Here is a 16591-nt window from a genome sequence, read left to right as displayed (position 1 = left end):
GGGCGGGGGCGGGGCAAGACGGGCTGAGCAGCTGGGACCCCACGTTCTCCCTCCGACGGGCTGGCCCGAGCCAGAGCAGCGGGGCCCCGAGGCTGCTGGGCTAAGCCGGGGAGCAGCTGAGTTGCCCCTGAAGCCCCTTCTCAACTCACGTCTTGCTCCTGTGTCAGAAATAGCCGGCTGCTAACTTCGGCCGGACCCCAGCAAGCAGCGCTGGGCTAGCCGGGTCCCTGGGCCCTTCCTCGCTACACCCCCGCTAGAGTCACCGTCTCATGCTGGCCAGAGCAAGCGGGAGCCACGAGTGCCTGAGGAATCAGCAGCAGGAAACGTGGGAAAAGGAGGAAGAAGGTCGAAGGGTCTGAGATGGAGGAGCCGCTCTGCTGCTGCGAGTACATTGACCGGAGGGGGGAAAAGAACCATCTAGTGGCCTGTTGCTGTGACTGCGAGGAGCTCGATGAGGGCTGTGAAAGGTAAAGAGCCGGGCCTTTCATCTGCCTTCACATAGGGGGGCTCATACCACGCTCATGACCATGGTATCTTGAGTGTCTTTCCCCCCCTTTAGCCAGCTTCTTTAGAATGGGGCACTGTGTGGTCAGGCTCAGCTTTGGAAACCCAGTCTACACAAAGCTGCTCCATTTGGCACTTCTAAACATCTGTCAGATAGGAGTGCTTGTCTGTGCCAGTTGACAAGTGTCTGGCCATATTGGGAATGTCAAAAGCCTTCTGCCCAGTTAGGATAAAGGCTGGGGCAATAGTGCTAGCTAGGAATTTTGCAGCAACACAGGATTTCATCAGAAAATTCTCGTTTGTCAAACCCAAAATGTTTTGTGGAAACATACTGGGTTCAAAGAACTTTCACTGAACCACAGGCAGGGCTGCTGCCTGCCTGGTTTCCTTCCAGCTCGCAAGCAGGGCTGCTAGAGACCTAGGACTTCCAGGGTCTGCAACATTAGGGTTAGTCCCACAGTGTGGACTGCCCCAGAGCCAGAGAGCTGTGAACACCCAGACCTGATTCTTGTCAGTTTCACAGCTGCTATTCAGCTGGTTTTTGAATCAGGGCTAGATTTTGTTGAAGTGGGTAGATGGAATCACAGAAATTAGAGAGCAAAAAGGCCCAATATTATTAATAGAATAACCTTGCATGGGACTTTAAAGATTTCTTTAAAAAGGCACAGCTCCTGTCCCAGAAAGATTACAGGCTATATCACGTGGGCATAGACCAGGAAGAGGCTAAAGAAATGGGAGTGAGAGTCAATGTGATTGATGTGAAGTGATTGAATTTTGTGAGTTCTGATAGATCGTAGGGAGAGATTGAATGAAGAGGGGAGCAGACAGCACAGAAGTGTCTCATGTATGAGAGCAAAATCTGTGTTTTTCCCTAACAGGTGGCTGACGTGCAGATCTTTGCCCCCAGGGACTTTAGACAGAATTGCAGACACCGTCTTGGATCGCTTCCGCATCCCTTGGCTTAAGGGGGCCATAAAGATCAACATTACCCTGCTCCCGCCACTCGTCCTGCTGCCAGTTTTCCTCCACGTAGCAGCTCTGCACTTCTTGTTGGCACTTGTTATCCTGACATCCCTTCCGGTGGTGGTGCTGTGGTACTACTACCTCACACACAGGAGGAAGGGACGGACTCTCTTCTTTTTGAGCCTGGGGCTGTTCTCTCTGGGGTACATGTATTATGTGTTCCTCCGGGAAGTGGTTCCGCGAGGCCATGTGGGGTACACTCAGGTGGTTATTCTCACCTGTGGGCTAATTCTCATGCTTATGGCCCTCTCTCAAGCCAAGAGAGACCCTGGCTACCTTGCCAGCCAAATGAGCAATGACAAATCACCATGCCAAGGCAGCAATGGCTTTCCAAACAGGAAAGTCCTGGGGAGCTCCAGTGGGTTTCACGGAGCGGCTGTCTCTGGCATTGCCAGCTGTCATGCTAAGAACGATGATGCCAAGGGCTATTCCACAATGTTGGCCGAGGGACTAGACAGAGCAAAGGAGGACTGGTGCACCAAATGTCAGCTGATTAGGCCACCTCGGGCTGGACATTGCCGGTTGTGTGGCATATGTGTAAGGAGACTGGACCATCACTGTGTCTGGTAGGTGCCACAGATTTCTGAGGTTGTTGTTTAAGGTTAAAGAAGTTGTTGCTCTTTGATCCAGATGCTACCAGTCAAATAAGCTGCCGCTTGGATTTGGTGCCTTTCCTCTTGGTACAGAGAGCTGTCATTTGTCCTAAGTAGGGTGACCTGATAACTAGAGCTATTTTTCAAGACCAGTTTTTGGTCTCTGGGCCCCTAGTCTGTCTGCAATGAGAGCTTTAGGGAAATTTCCCACTGTGATTCTAGAATCAGTACAGTTCCACTGAGGGGAGTGCTAGTGATGTAAGAAAGGGCTCAGGTTTTTACCACCATGATGTTTAAACGTGCTCTAAGCAGGTATAAATGTTGTGATATGCTAGCACCCCTGCAATTGCTTCCACCACTGGAGCTGCACTGGTGCTACAGCAGCAGGGGGAGTCTCCCTAAAATTGCCAGTGTAAATGCAGCCCAAGATCCCAGGGATGGTGGTGTGCAGCCATATTAAGCAAGGAGACATCACCTTTCTTAGGCTTTTAGGAAAGACAGCCTTCCAACAGACAATCGACAGGATGTGGGAGGCTCTCCCAGAGCTATATTAATACTGGCAGCGTCTGAATATGCTGTTTTTACATTTCCTTCATTATTGACCTAAACTACTAGCCTGTGCCCTTGAGTGGATTTTTGTGCACTCTGATAAGTGTATTATACAGATACACCTTGGAGCCAAATTCTCTGCCAGTCAAGGGAGAGATACTACTTTATTTTTTTAAGTAAAGAAGAAAGTTTTATAAAATGTTCTTTCCTTTGGAGGATTAACAGCTGCGTAGGGGAGCGGAACCACCGAGCCTTTATCCTTGCGCTGTCACTCTTCCTGCTTACCTCCGTTTATGGAATTACACTGACCCTGGACACCATCTGTAGGGGCCAAAATATGTTCATAGCGCTGTTCTACTGCCCAGGGACCTATGCAGACTACAGGTGAGAAATCTTCTCAGGGACACGGCAAGGGGGGTGACATGGGTCCTTCCTCAGAGGTCAGATCATGTAGCTCAGTTCGGACCTGTTACTTGCTTCCAGTTCCAGAGGCCCCAGTCCATCTCCTGTGGCCTCCATCATGCCTGACAAACAATGAATTTATTTTCACAACTCTTGGGGGACTGAGAAGTGCTGTCCCCATTCTACAGCAAGGGATGCTGGGGCACAGAGTTAGTTTCTCAAGGTCCTAGTCAGTGGCAGAGCCAGGACTGGAACCTAGTTCTCCTAAGTCCCAGTCCTGTGCCTTAAACACAAGACCATCCTACCCCTCACTGTTTGTCCCTCCTCTTCTGTCCTTTCACCTCATCCTCAGTGTATGAGTCTTCCAAACTGTTGCTTCTTCATTTGACTCCCTCCACCAATCCCTGCTGTCTGAGCCCTCAAACTTCCCTTCTTACTCTTTGGCTCCCTCCAAAACCCCTCACCTGCTCCCTTCCGCTGCCTCTCTGGTGCTCAGGAGCCCTCATGTTGCCTGGCTGCATCCCACCACCCCTTCACCAGCTCCACAGACCCTCCTTCCATCCAGCTGCCTCTGTATTGTCCTATAGTTCCAGTGTGTGTTTGTTTATTTATCCAGTAGCATCTAGAAACTGTCGTTGGTATGGGCTCCCCTTTGGACTAGATCCTGTACGGCTTACACAATAGCTGACAGCTATTGCTTTGAAGAGGTTACAGTCTAAATCAAGGGTGGGCAAACTATGGCCTATGGGCTGAATCCAGCTCATGGAATTGCCACCCCCATGGCACCGTGGGGCTAAGGCAGGCTCCCTGCCTGCCCTGGCCCCACACCACCCCCAGAAGCGGCTGTCACCATGTCCCTGCAGCCCCTGGAAGAGTTGGGGGCAGAGGGCTCCATGCGCTGCCCTTGCCTGCAGGCACTGCCCCCCACAGCTCCCATTGGCTGGAGGTACCCGCAGGTGAGGATAGTGCGTGGAGCCCTCTGCGCCCCCCCGCTACCCCAGGCCACAGGGATATGGTGCCAGCCGCTGCCGGGAGCGGTGCAGGGCCAGTGCAGGCAGGGAGTCTGCCTTAGCCCTGCTGTGCGCCGCTGGTACCTCGGAGCCACTCAAGGTAAGCTGGGCCGGAGCCCAAACCCCTCCTGCCCCCCTGCCCTGAGCTCCCTGCTGCACTCCTGTACCCCAGCCCCCTGCCCTGAGCCCTCTTGTACACCTCACACCTCTCCTGCACCCCAACTCATTGCCCTGAGCTCCTTCCTGCACACCGCACCCTCTCCCACACCCTGCACTTCCTCATGGACCCCAACTCCCTGCCCCAGCCCTACATTCATAGCCCTTCATGCAATTTCCCCACCCAGATGTGGCCCTCGGGCCAGAAAGTTTGCCCACCCCTGGTCTAAATAGACAAGATCAGGGGTGGGGAGAAGAAATTCAGTATACAAGAAAGTGGTCAAGGAGGTTGGGAGATGAAATGCCAGGTCCAAGAGTTTGATGGGGTGTAGCTGGGAAATGGCAGTGATGTAGGGAAGGAAAGAGGTTGAGTTGTAGGAAAGGAGGTGGGAGGGCAATGGAGAGGTTGGGTTTGTGACTGCAGCAGAGACCTAACCAGTCCAAGTTATGTGTCAGGACATCAAGTGGTTGCCGCCATGTGGAGGTTGGCCTTCGTAGTCTAGCGCTTCTTATAAGCTGCCCTGAAAGCTCACCCCTTTCTGCAACTGGTGTGGGAGAGTGGAGGCTGTTAGTGTCTAGAGCATTTGAATGGCCAGATCAGTGAACAGACAGGGAATGAGGGCTGGTGGGTCCCCGACTGCAGCTGCTATCTCCTGTGACTATAAGTTGAGCGCCCCTTAGAGTTTGATTGTAAACAGTGTGATATAGTGGTTAGGGCAGAAGCATGTGAGTCAGGCCTCCTGGGTCCTTTATCCAGCGTCACAAAAGATTTGCTGGTGTGACTCTGAGCATGTCACTTCACATTTCTGTGCATGAGTTTGTCCAGCTATAAAAAGATCTTAGTGATCGCCTCTCTCCCAGGCACAGTGACAAAAACATTAATGTTTATACAGTCCTGAGCAAGAGGCTAGAACACTGGACTGAGACTCAGGAGGCCTGGATTCAAATTCTGGCTCTGGTGGTGACCTCAGTTTCCCCACCTGTACAATGGGGACATTGATACTGCCCTCCTGTGTAAAGCACTTTGAGATCTACTGATGAAAAGCACTAGATAAAGAGCTTAGTTTTATTATGATGTTTTAGTCCCCAGTCTGGAACTCATTTTCCCCAGCTGTAAAAGGAGGATGATACTGACTTTTGTAAAACACATGGCATTCTACTGGTGAAAAGTGCTGAATAAGAGCTGGGTATTATTATTATTGGAAATGCGTATGGCTGTGTAGGTGCTAAGCATCATTATTAGGGATGTTGTGGGGCTTTAATGTCTGTAAAACCCTTTGGGATCATCTGATGAAAGGGGCTGTTGTAGCAGATGTGGAAAGGGACAGAAGGGAGATCTGTTACCAGGGGAAATCTCTCTCTAAAGCTCTGAAGCGACAGATTAAAGCAGCCGTGCCTACATTAAATGGCTTCCTTCCCATCTCTTTCCCCACTGCCAGCTCTGCTCTGTCATTCACGTGTGTGTGGTACTGTGCCATTATAACGGCCGGGATGGGCTACATCCTCCTTATCCAGCTATTGAACATCAGCTACAACGTGACTGAGAGGGAAGCTCGGCTGGCTCTGCGAGAGGACACCGGGCGCAGGCTTCTGGGCGGGATTGTGGTAGACACGGGCAAGTATAACCGGGGCTTCCTGTACAACTGGGGCCAGTTCTTGACCCTGGGGTCACCCACTCCTCAGCACTCTGCTGAAGACATTGTGTGAACCCCTTTTCCCATTGATCACCGTGATGTTCTGTGAAAGTGAATGGCTCCTTCCACAGGGATCCCACTGCTATTCCCCACTGACTTGGAGGCTGGGTCCATCTCATCACTGGTGTCTTAAGAGACATTAAAGTAGAGAGCTCTTGTACACCAGAGGTCAAAAGTAGGGTGCAGAATAAATTAAGCCATATGTACCAACCTGGTGAGACAAAATCAAACTCCTCTCCCACCTGCCTCCACACAGAGAAATTATGCATAATTCAGCAAGATTAACAACAGCACAAGACTTTGAGAATGTGGGTACTCCACGTCTGGATTTCAGAACCAAGATAATCAAATGCCAGGCTTCAGGCCTCAGCTGGACACTGCAGGAGTCAGGACAGACTCCCCTCTCTTACGCACATGCGGCATTTCACCAATGATGTGATGCCTTGTGCTGATGAGGCAAACTATGTGTACCAAGAGCAGGCCATTCCAAGAGACAGGATCGCAATCATAATGGACCAAGGGGAAGATATTTAAAAGAGGCTTTGTCTCGTGGTAGCTTCAAGAACCAACTAAGACCTCTCTTCTGTCTTGTGGGCATGTTTTTCAATCTTTCATTCCATCCCATCCATAAAGCTGCATCAGCTGTTAGTGCTTCTCTTAAGTGCCTTTGTGAGCAGTACATCTATAGGGCTGTTTGAGGTCCTGTCCTTGCTTAGCGCCCCCCCCCCACCCCCCCCAGGGACTATTCCATCTATGTGTGAGAGGGGAGGACTGGTCCCTCCTCTGTGTGCCAGTGATTTCTTCCCTTTGCTTTTCTGAGTTGATCCAAGGGCTTGACTCCCTTGAAATATTTTTGTTCCATTAGCAATTGCTAGCACCACACAGCTGGTAAACATTTTCCAAGTAAGAAAGATGTAAGTTCCCAAGTAGCTGTTACTCATGCTGGGGCAGTGGTCCAGGTGGGATGTAAATAAACCCTTGTCTGAGGCTGCTACTGGCTTGTGATTCCCCCTCCCCGTGATGAAAGAGGAATAATAGTACTCCTGGAAGATAGCTCACAGCTGAAGTACAGCTGCCCAGATCCCCTTTCCCCCAGTCACTGAGAATGTGCTCTGTCCCCAGTAGACATATTTCTCAAAGGAACTGGAAAGGCAAGATTCAACTCAGAGGCCTGGGGATGAGGGGAGGGTTTGTTAGGCCTCACAGAAGACTGCTGAATGAAAATGTTGGTGCAATGTTCTATAGTCAGGATATTAGAGACAAGGTGAGTTTGGTAATATCTTGTATTGGATCATCTCTTTGGTGAGAGAGACAAGCTTTCAAGCTCATGTGACCTGAAGAAAAGCTCTGTGTAAACTCAAAAAACCCATGTCTTTCACCAACAGAAGTTGATCCAGTGAAAAATATTACCTCCCCCACTGCGTCTCGCAAATGAAACTGTTGGCAGGGGTTACAGTGGGGTTGCTAGAGGCCTGTGAGGACTGAGTGCACCTGCCTTTCAACCGCACATACGTGGGCTCCACTTTTAGCTGAAATCACAAGTGATGTCATTTGGCAGATTATATCCCAAGCCCTGGTTGTAAACACCACTGTAATTTGATATGCCTGGCTAGATAAGTGCTGGGCTTGGAGAGCGCTGGAGTATTGTAGATCCAGACTGAGATGCACAGGCAGAGCTGGGAGGAATCTCACTCTAATTATTGTGTGTCCACTCCACAAAAACAACAGTCAGAGAGTAGCCCCTTTGGTGGCAGACAGACCAAGGAATGACTGGAGACTTGAATTCCCCTCTCCTTGCTTAGAGGTCATCTCTTTAGGGCAGGCTTGATAAAGGGTGTGGGGGGTGGTGGTGGAGGAGAGCTAGCAGCAGGGCAAGCTTGCCCTCCCCATCTCTCTCTCTACATTCAGCCCCCAGTCTGCTGGTCTGGCATCTTTCACCATCACTCATGATACAATGCCCAAGTTCACGTTGATATGCCCCTCTTTGCATTGTTCTGTTGCTTGCTAAAGTGGTATATGCAACTTCTGTGCCCCAGAGCATAATTAATGAGCCTTAGGAAAGGCTGTGCTTGGAGCCCAGTGACATGGAAAGAGCTCCTGACTTGTGCAGTCCCCTCTTTGTGATCACTTTAAAAGGGAGAAACCTCTGTCTCCAGTCAGAGGGAAGGAAAGAAGAAAATCAAGAGATGTGGAGACCTCTGGCCCTTTATTATCCCCATTTCAATGAGAAAGCAGTCACATGGATCACAATAATCATGCCAGTGGACGAGCTTGATGATCTGACTTCTCTTGGGACTGGAGTTATGCTCATGGCAAGAGCTTGCTCAGTGCTACTTAACTGCAGATGTGACTGTAGCAGAAATACATTTAGAGGGGCTGTGGGAGCCTAGACTGAGGGGTTCTGCATCATGCAGTGATCTCTCACAAACTTGTCCTGTTGGGAACTTGGAAAGGTTGAGATAATGTTGCCTTCTGGGCAGAAAAAAGCCACCAGAGGTGTAGAGCTCAGAACTAGGAACCAGGACCTTGGGCAAGTCACCTAACCTCTCCATGCTTCAGTTAACCCCTCTGTAAAGTGGGAATAAAACTCTGAAGAGAGAGAGAGAGAGAGTGTGTGTGTGTGTACGTGTACGTATCAGTGCCATCTAGTGGAATTGGAGCTGCTCAACTGCAGGTTTGGCCCAACCAGAGCTTCAAGTTGTTAGAGGCTTGTGTTTTTGCAGCAGGAGGATCTGAATTCTAGTCCTGCCTGGGAAGTTCTAAGTGGCCATAGAATGCACTCTGGTGGGAAATTCACTGTCTGAAATGGCCACCTTCTTGTTTACAGTCCTAGTCTTCCTCAGAGAGGATTACCTCATGAATGTCTTTGGAGAGGGAAAGCACAATGTTCACTTTTTGCTCTGTTTGTACAGTGCCTAGCACAATGGGGTTCTGGTCTATGACTGGGGCTCCTAGACACTATAGTAATATAAATACTAATAGCGGGAAGTATTACCGTGAAAAGGACAGAATAGCATGAGCTTCAGATTTACTCTGGTTTGGAGTTTCCTTTGAGTACTCACAGTGCAGCAGAAAGTCCAAGGGCAATGCCCCCCTTTTTCATTTCTATTGAGCATGGATTCTCTCTCATTCTTTGCTTTAACCTTGTCTCACTGAACTAAGGGTGGGCAAACTTGCAGCAAAATGTTAAAATCCACCACAGTAGTGGACATGAAGAGAGTGTCTTGGGGCTGTGAAAAAGGGATAGAGATGCAGTTCATGCAATAAAGCAAGGCAGGCTGCTGAGGGATAGTCATGTGAGTAATGTGATAGATACGGGAGCACGCTGCATTTGACAGATCAGCTGCAGGGTGGGCACCCAGCTAGGTCCAACAGATGCTTAAATGTAAGCTCTTTGGGGCAGGGAGCAGCTATCTACTTATCTGCAAATTGTCATGCATACACATAACAATGAAGAAATCATTACCATTCTGACCCTTTAAAGGCTCTCCTGAGCTGCAGAGGAGGAGTGTCTAGAGCTGGTAAAACACTGGGGACTCTAGCAATTTTTTAAATTGTTTTTCTTGGTTTTCTGCCTCAAAATTTTGAAATGTAAAAAGATGTATCCTGCTCTGGTAGCATCCTTCTTAGAAACTTTCAGTGCTATTCAGTGAGATTCACTTTACAGACCAGGAAGAATTTTAAAGGAGTAGGACTGTCCTAATACTACGAGAATTGCACAGATACCAGTGTGCTCTTTGGTGAATTTAGTGAAGCCTGTTGCACAGTTAGATGCATGGTATGAGTGAGTGATAACTTGGCGCTCTGCCGTAACTGCCTCTTGTCAATTTTGCACTTGTAAAAACCATTTTCTGTCTCTCACCTTTACCCAAATGACTCAAGTCACTGCTGCCCAAGAAATGCCAGAGATTCCAATTACATTTCAGACTCCATGCTGTAATGGTGCTTTTCCCCTTCAAAATAGACTGCTTTCAAGTGTCTTAAAAAAATCATGTGCTGTAAAGTTTCTTTTCTAGACAAATGAATTCTGCCTACTGTCTTAATAATCACACGCTCTATGACCTCCTCTGTATAAATGCATATTGCCTCATTACAGCAGTGTGTGTGTGTGTAAGAGCGAGATTATGGATGTATTTTCCCTATCTCTACTATGTTTTCAATGGAGGCATCTGCTTCCTAGGACTTTCTTCCACTGCAAGGATGTCTGTCAAGTGAAAACCCTGCAAGGGACAAGGTGAGATCCTTCCTGAAATCAGGAATCTGACTTCCCAAGAATTTACATCATTAGGGAAATGGTTTTAATAGTAAAAGGAAAAATACAGGGTCAGAAAGAAGAATTGTTTCTAACTTGGATGGGGTTTTCCTACATGACAGGAGCAACCCTAAATAAATGTGAAATGTTGTGGGTGTGAGCTTTATTAAAAGGATTGTGTTGAGTGGCCACTTTGTAACATGCCCAGTGTCTGCAGAGGGATGTAGTTATGAGTTCAAATAAAAACTATCTATAGAGTGGTCTTGGTTAATTTATACTATGTTACAGTGGAGATGAACTGAATGCTTCTAGCCAACTGTACTGGGTTTCAGAGACTGGCATTTCTATTCAAATCCAGCCAGTGAAAGCTACCACCATCTAGTGGCTGTTGAGAGTCAGTCCACTTCTCAGTGACTATGTAGCCATAGCACAACACCATCACCATATCTAGTATTGCCTGGTCCCATCACTCGTAGTCTCAGAGGGAAAGGACTGAACTTCCCCACGTTTCTTCATAATCTCAAGGACAAAGGTTTCTACCATTAAATTTTGCATCAATTCAAGCTTTAAAGCAAGAAGCAAACTTGGAAACAGTCACTAGCTGAGGCTGAATCTATTTTCTCATTATGCCAAAATCTCCTATACCTCACGCCCTTGGCAGGAAGTGTTTGATGGGATAAAGCTTAAATTTGGAAAACCTTAACATCCACTCACAGTTTTACAGGTGTCCTGTACAACCTGCCAGTAGCCTTATCAGAAAGATCCTGGGCTCTGGCTGCTCTGTGTGAGATTATTTCAGCTAACTGTCTGAAATCAGCAGGGGGCAAGGTCAGATTCAGAAGAAAACTAGTGTTATGGTAAAGTTTCATCCCTGTGGACTTTAGTCCTGAGAGCTGCATTTCTAACCCATTTGCTAGCACTAAATTCATGAGAAACTGCACCTATTTAAACTGTTAAATCCTGACTGTGAGGGACATAACTGCAGCAGTCCAGGCCTTTACAGGCATCTGAAAAAAAGCTAAGCAAATCCCAGTGACATGGTCTCTGGTGGAATCCTCCAAGGAAGTCTGCCAGACTATGGGTGGATCTGCTAAACTAGTGGGAAGAAAAGGGAGGATGAGGATGCTCAAGAGTGCCTAGGGCCCATCTCTCAGGCATGGCCACAGGTTTGAGGTGCCTCATGTTTTGTGTGTTGTACTAAAGATGTGCTGAACACTAACTGAAGTTAGTAAGAGCTGTGTGCGCCCAGTTCAAACCCAAGGTATCACAAATCTAAGCATCCAGAAATTGAACCCATCTGTTTCAAGCCATAAGAGGGGTTGGTTCAGGAGAACCTTCCCGCAGGGCAAGGTTATTCTAGAATCTTCCTTTGCCTGTGCCAGAGACAGGGTAGGGGTGGATGATGGTCTGCTCCAGTACAGCAATTCCTGTATTTCCACAATTGTCCCTAGAAAAGCCCTGAAGTGTCCTGGTGCCAACTGCCTGCAGATCAATCTTGATGAGAAACCCAGTGTGACTGTGCCTTTGTCATCTCACTAACTGCAATTTTACCTATACCAAGAACTCAGCCTTAGAGGGGGGAGTAGGTGACCATACCATTCCCTCATGGCAACTTCCTGGCTGGTGCACGAATACAGCCGGATGACAGAGGATTAAAATGTTCTCTCTATAAAAAGGAGACCGGTAACCTAAGAACGGAAGGGCTGGCTCTAATGCATCCTAGTATGTAGAATCTGCACCGGCAAGATTTCAGTGAGGCCAGTGTGCACCAACAGGCAGACACTGCTGCTACTGTTCTATCATCATACGTTAGCCAGGAACGCACCAATGAGTGGAGGGGAGTCTGTAAATTGCACTGAGGACTTGAAGCTGGCTAGATTGGTCTTCTGCTCTTCCCCTCTACCCATGTCCCCTATCTGCTGATCTTTCTCCTAAGGAGATCTTATCTGTTCTGTGCTGCCCACCCTCTTCTCCCCTATACAAGCGACACCGCAAGCCCCTTCCAATTGTTCTCTCACCACACAATCATCTGACCTTACAGCTGATCTCCCACCACAGTCACCTATCCTCCATCCACACACTTTCAACTCCTTTCCACTGCTAGAGAAGTGCACACATGACTTGACAGCAGTCAGGTCTGGAACCAAGATTTGGGCAACAGGCTTGTCTTACGTTCCTTAGCATTTGGGAAGTAGGCTGTAGGAGGAAAAATTAGGGAATGCTAGTCTTAACTTGTTAGGATAGAACTGAGAACCTGTCGGCCTGTCATGGTACAGGGTCTACTTTGTAACACACCCTGCTCTCCATCCAGTCCTTGCACCCAAGCAGGCAAAAGCCTGAGAAGAGAGGAGCCCTTGTTTCCAGCTCCACTAATGAGAGGGAAGCAAATTCCAGTCTCCCAACTGCCTGTCTCCATTGCTCAGGTGTTCAGAGCCGAGGACTGTTAGCAAGAATGCCCCAGCAGATCTCAGCAGGCACAGGAATCACAACTATCTAATATAGACAGGAGATTTTTTCTAAACAACTGTACTAACCAAATCCCCATGTGTAGGCTAGAGCAGTGTTTTTCTAACTTTGGGTTGTGACCCAGTACTGGGTCGCTCTGGTCAGCACTACTGACTGGGTTGTTAAAAGGCCTGTGGGTGGTGCTGCCCAGCTAAGGCAGGCTAGTGCCTATCTGCTCCGATACGGCGCTGTGCCCCGGAAGTGGCCAGCAGTGGGTCTGGCTTCTAGGCAGGGGGGCCACAGGGCTCTGTGTGCTGCCCCTGTCCCAAGCACCAGCTCTGCCCTCCCATTGGCTGAGAACAAGCCGATGGAAACGGGGGGTGTGTGGTGTGGTGGGTGGCGGTGCCTGCGGGCAGGAGTCGCATGAAGCAGCTTGTGTGCCTCTGCCTAGAAACCGGACCAGGCGAGAAGCCTGCTTTAGCACGCCTGCTGCGCCGCTGACTAGAAGTTGCCCGAGGTAAGCCCATGTCCAAACCCCATACCCCAATCCCCAGCCCTGAGCCCCCGCCAAACCCGGAGCCCCTTCCTGTGCCCTAAACCCCTCTTCCCTGGCCCCACTCCAGAGCCTGTACCCAGAGCCCTGATTCTCTCCCGCACCCCAACCCCTTGCCCCAGCCCTGAGCCCCCCCAAAACTGGAGTCCCTCCTGCACCCCAAACCCCTCATTCCCTACCCAACCCCAGAACCTGCACCCCCAGCCCAGAGCCCTGACCCCCTCCCACACCTCAACCCCCTGCCCCAGCCCTGAGCCTCCGCAAACCCAGGGCCTCTCCTGCACCCCAAACCCCTCATTCCCAACCCCAGGGCCTGCACCCCCAGCCCAGAGCCCTGACTCTCTCCCACACCCCAACTTCCTGGCCCAGACCAGAGCCCCCTCCCACACCCTGAACCCCTCATTCTGGGCCCTACCCCGCAGCCTTCAACCCCAAACCCCAGCCCTGAGCCCCTCCCACACCCCTCATGCCCAACTCCATTGGGTCGTTGGCATCAACAATCTTCTTCAACTGGGTCCTCAGAAAAAAAAGTTTGAAAACCACTAGGCTACAGCACTGTTTCTTAACTCAGCTGCAATACTGTAACATGTTAATGCCTAATCTTGACTAGGATATAAAGGGGTGATGGTAGCTCATGTTAGCTAGTGTCTAGCAAACACTTTCTAAACCTCTAATCGAGATAAGGGAAGTTGTACTTCAGCATGTGCTAAACTGGTGGAATTAAATTAACCTGGGGGGAGCCCAGGCTTCAACACCACCAGTTTAGCTTATGCTAACGTTGTTTGCCTTGTTCTGGACTAGAGTTTTAGAAGTTATCTGATCATGGTAACTAGCTTGATCTAACTAACAATACATCTTTAAATGCTAGTCTAGACAAAGCCTACGTGTGGATACAAAGAAAGGATCTGGCGGCAGTAGGAACAGATTAGGAAACATGAGGCTTTTTAAAAAATGGACCTCGTTGCCATGATTTGAAACACCACTCAGCACCAGGCATAGATAGTTTCATGCCTATACACTTGAGTTAGCTGGTTGTGCAATAATTTAGACTCGCTGCTAGGGTCAATTCTCAACCAACTAAAGGTTTTAACAGTGTTCAAGAGTCTACACAAAGTGCTATGTTTGTGTTTCAAATCCTGTTAGCTAACTCAATGGCAAAACACCTGCTTCTAAAGTTTAGCCTACCTTTCCTCCCTGCAATACAATGGTTTAGTAACAGTTCCTCATGTGGGCAAGGCTTTGTGAAATGCTCAGCAGGACATGAGTTGTTCAGCGATGCAGATCTCTTTGAGGGTAAAAGGACTCAATGTATTTGCAGATACAGCCACATTGTGTCAAACCACAAGAGGAGAGTACTGACAACAGAAAGGCATCCAGGGCTCTGCTCCAGCACGAAAAGGCACGTTCCGGTTCTGCGCTTCCTGTCCCTTAGGGGGGAAGTTCAGTGTCTCAATTCGACAGTCCTATGCTAAAGGCAGCAAAAATCCCTGGGGAGGTTTGGAAGCAAGGTTTGCATCTGGCCTGGAATTTATCCTGCCTTGATTCTCGTGCTCTAGCCCCACTCACTGCCCATCTGACAGGGTGTTGCCCTGGCATGTTCTCACTGTGGGAAAGCAGCCTGGTGGCTACAGTGTGACTCTAACAGTCCAGTTTCCACTGTCATACTCAGGTTAGACTGAATGTTAGAAGTGGCACTTGAAACACAAGTGGCCATGGGCCCTAGAACGCCCCCTTTGCCCCCACTGCACCAAACCAGGAAGAGTTCCTGTCATTCACAGGGGTGAGCTCACATTACTAGCTGAATCCTTCCACTTAGGTCCACTCTGCTCATCCAGGAGGGAGCGATGCCCAGAGTCCTTCCTGTCATCTTCGGAAGTCAGGGAGAATTTCGGCTACTCTCTTGCGTAGCTGCTCTCTCCTTGCCTCTTTCTCTCTTTCCTCCTTCATCAGTGTTGGGTACTGCCTCCAGGCCCTGAACATGGTCAGTGTTATTCTCCTTTAAAAAAGGGAGAGAGAAAGAGATGAATGGACAGTGCCATCACATACGACCATTAAAAGCCTCCACTCTATTCTAGAGCAGCCAGAGACCCCCCAGGATTCACCCCCTCTATTGCTACAGTCAGCGCAGTGACAGGTTAGAAGTCTCCAGTGCAAGCAGTTTAATTATAAATGTCAGTCAACCCAGAATACTAACACTTTGCCCTTCTCTCTTGCCTTCCCTCCAGATTTCACTCCTCTCACTGGCAGGATTCATTAGTCAGTGTTTGCTGAGCACTCTGAAGAGAAAGGTGTTATATAAAGGCTAACGAGGGTCCTTGAGAAAGAGGAGGTGAAAGTGGCTTCTTCATGGGAGGCTCCCTCATGGAACGAGTGAGAGAGTAGAGCAGCCTCATTCAGTGCAATTCAGTCGCTTGCAGGCCCAGTCATTTCACTTCTAGTCTCTCCGGATTCTCCTCAAGTTCACTGTGCCTGTCACGGATAACCAGGTACCATCTCGATCTTAGCCCTGTCAGTCAGATTCAGCATTAAACTATGAAGGTGTGTGAGCCAAACTTGCAAACTAAAACCAAAACCACATTGATTTCATTGACTCTTCCCATGAGCCAGTGATGGAGCTTGTCTGCACTGATCCCACCTTTATTACACAGCTGAAATGCCATTATAGTCAGAAGGGGGAACAGGATTTGACCTCTCTGCTTCCTGAAGTGACTTTGAGACTTAACTCTTCACGGTACTGACTATAACAAATGTCCTGTTAAACCTGCACTACAGCACAGCTATGGGAGAGTAAATTGGAATCTATTCAGCTTCGTTCATCATCCACAAGACTGTCAGCTGAGTTTCTACTGCAGAAATCGGGTAAGAGGAAGGAAGAACAACTGGGATTCTCAGATCCCAAGTGGCGTTTGCAACTAATCAGTTTTGCATTCATAAACTGAGCCCATTCAATCTGCAAGGTCATCAAGAAGAACAGCTCTGAAAACCCTGCAGTGTTATTCCCATACACTCACTTGACTCACTATCACTGTACTTAAAAGTTTTTTCTAAGCTGGCTTTTTAACAGGAGCTGTGTGGCCAGGTCCACTGACTGACTCTGGAAGTCTTAGCCATTCATCAACTTCTCCCTGCCCCTCCTCCAGGGAATTCAGAATTGCTGAAAAGGTTAAGAACCAAAAACTTCCTTTTCCAATCTGCATGGAGCCATCTTATCTCAGATGTTCTGCACTCACTGTCAGCCCCCTGCATATCATGAGACCAGAACATCACAAGCAAGAACCGCCTTATACCTATAAGTGACAGCAGGGTTTTGTCTAAATATAGTAGATTGAAGGGGAAAGGCCAGACACTTAAAAATGTCCCACAGGGTAGGTACATGCCAAGTAAGAACAACTCCCACTAGGGGAATATGT

The 16591-nt window shown here is 48.8% G+C and overlaps 2 protein-coding genes across 6 annotated transcripts in view; one reads left to right on the top strand and one right to left on the bottom strand.

Annotated features, from left to right (window-relative positions):
• ZDHHC23 (zDHHC palmitoyltransferase 23) lies at nucleotides 1–16586 on the top strand. 3 transcript variants are annotated; one of them, XM_032776829.2, is made up of 5 exons: nucleotides 1–467; nucleotides 1383–2093; nucleotides 2886–3053; nucleotides 5677–8545; nucleotides 10028–10440. In XM_032776829.2, the coding sequence occupies exons 1-4, from the start codon at nucleotides 361–363 to the stop codon at nucleotides 5942–5944; spliced, it is 1254 nt and encodes a 417-aa protein (XP_032632720.1). In that variant the 5' UTR covers nucleotides 1–360; the 3' UTR covers nucleotides 5945–8545; nucleotides 10028–10440. The 3 variants fall into 3 exon arrangements, with proteins under 3 accessions (XP_032632720.1, XP_032632722.1, XP_032632721.1); XM_032776831.2 differs by lacking the exons at nucleotides 5677–8545; nucleotides 10028–10440 and adding an exon at nucleotides 15407–16586 and having other exon boundaries at nucleotides 9–467; XM_032776830.2 differs by lacking the exons at nucleotides 5677–8545; nucleotides 10028–10440 and adding an exon at nucleotides 14500–14653 and having other exon boundaries at nucleotides 9–467.
• The window catches only part of CCDC191 (coiled-coil domain containing 191), a 35106-nt gene continuing 32978 nt past the window's right edge, over nucleotides 14464–16591 (bottom strand). For all 3 annotated transcript variants that reach the window (XM_032776826.2, XM_032776827.2, XM_032776828.2), the window contains one exon: nucleotides 14464–15177. In XM_032776826.2, the coding sequence (XP_032632717.1) occupies nucleotides 15045–15177 (133 nt within the window). In that variant the 3' untranslated portion in view covers nucleotides 14464–15044. The remainder of the gene's footprint in view (nucleotides 15178–16591) is intronic.

This window comes from Chelonoidis abingdonii, chromosome 1 (assembly GCF_003597395.2).
Source record: "Chelonoidis abingdonii isolate Lonesome George chromosome 1, CheloAbing_2.0, whole genome shotgun sequence".
NCBI lineage: Eukaryota > Metazoa > Chordata > Testudines > Testudinidae > Chelonoidis > Chelonoidis abingdonii.
This window is presented reverse-complemented; position numbering and strand designations above follow the sequence as displayed.

What these genes read in the sequence shown, in the direction of transcription:
- ZDHHC23 (XM_032776829.2), top strand. Translation starts at nt 361, where the DNA reads ATGGAGGAGCCGCTCTGCTGCTGCGAGTACATTGACCGGAGGGGGGAA. An exon ending in CTCGATGAGGGCTGTGAAAG is followed by an intron (nt 468 to 1,382) that starts GTAAAGAGCCGG and finishes TTTCCCTAACAG; the next exon opens with GTGGCTGACGTGCAGATCTT. An exon ending in GGGACCTATGCAGACTACAG is followed by an intron (nt 3,054 to 5,676) that starts GTGAGAAATCTT and finishes CCCCACTGCCAG; the next exon opens with CTCTGCTCTGTCATTCACGT.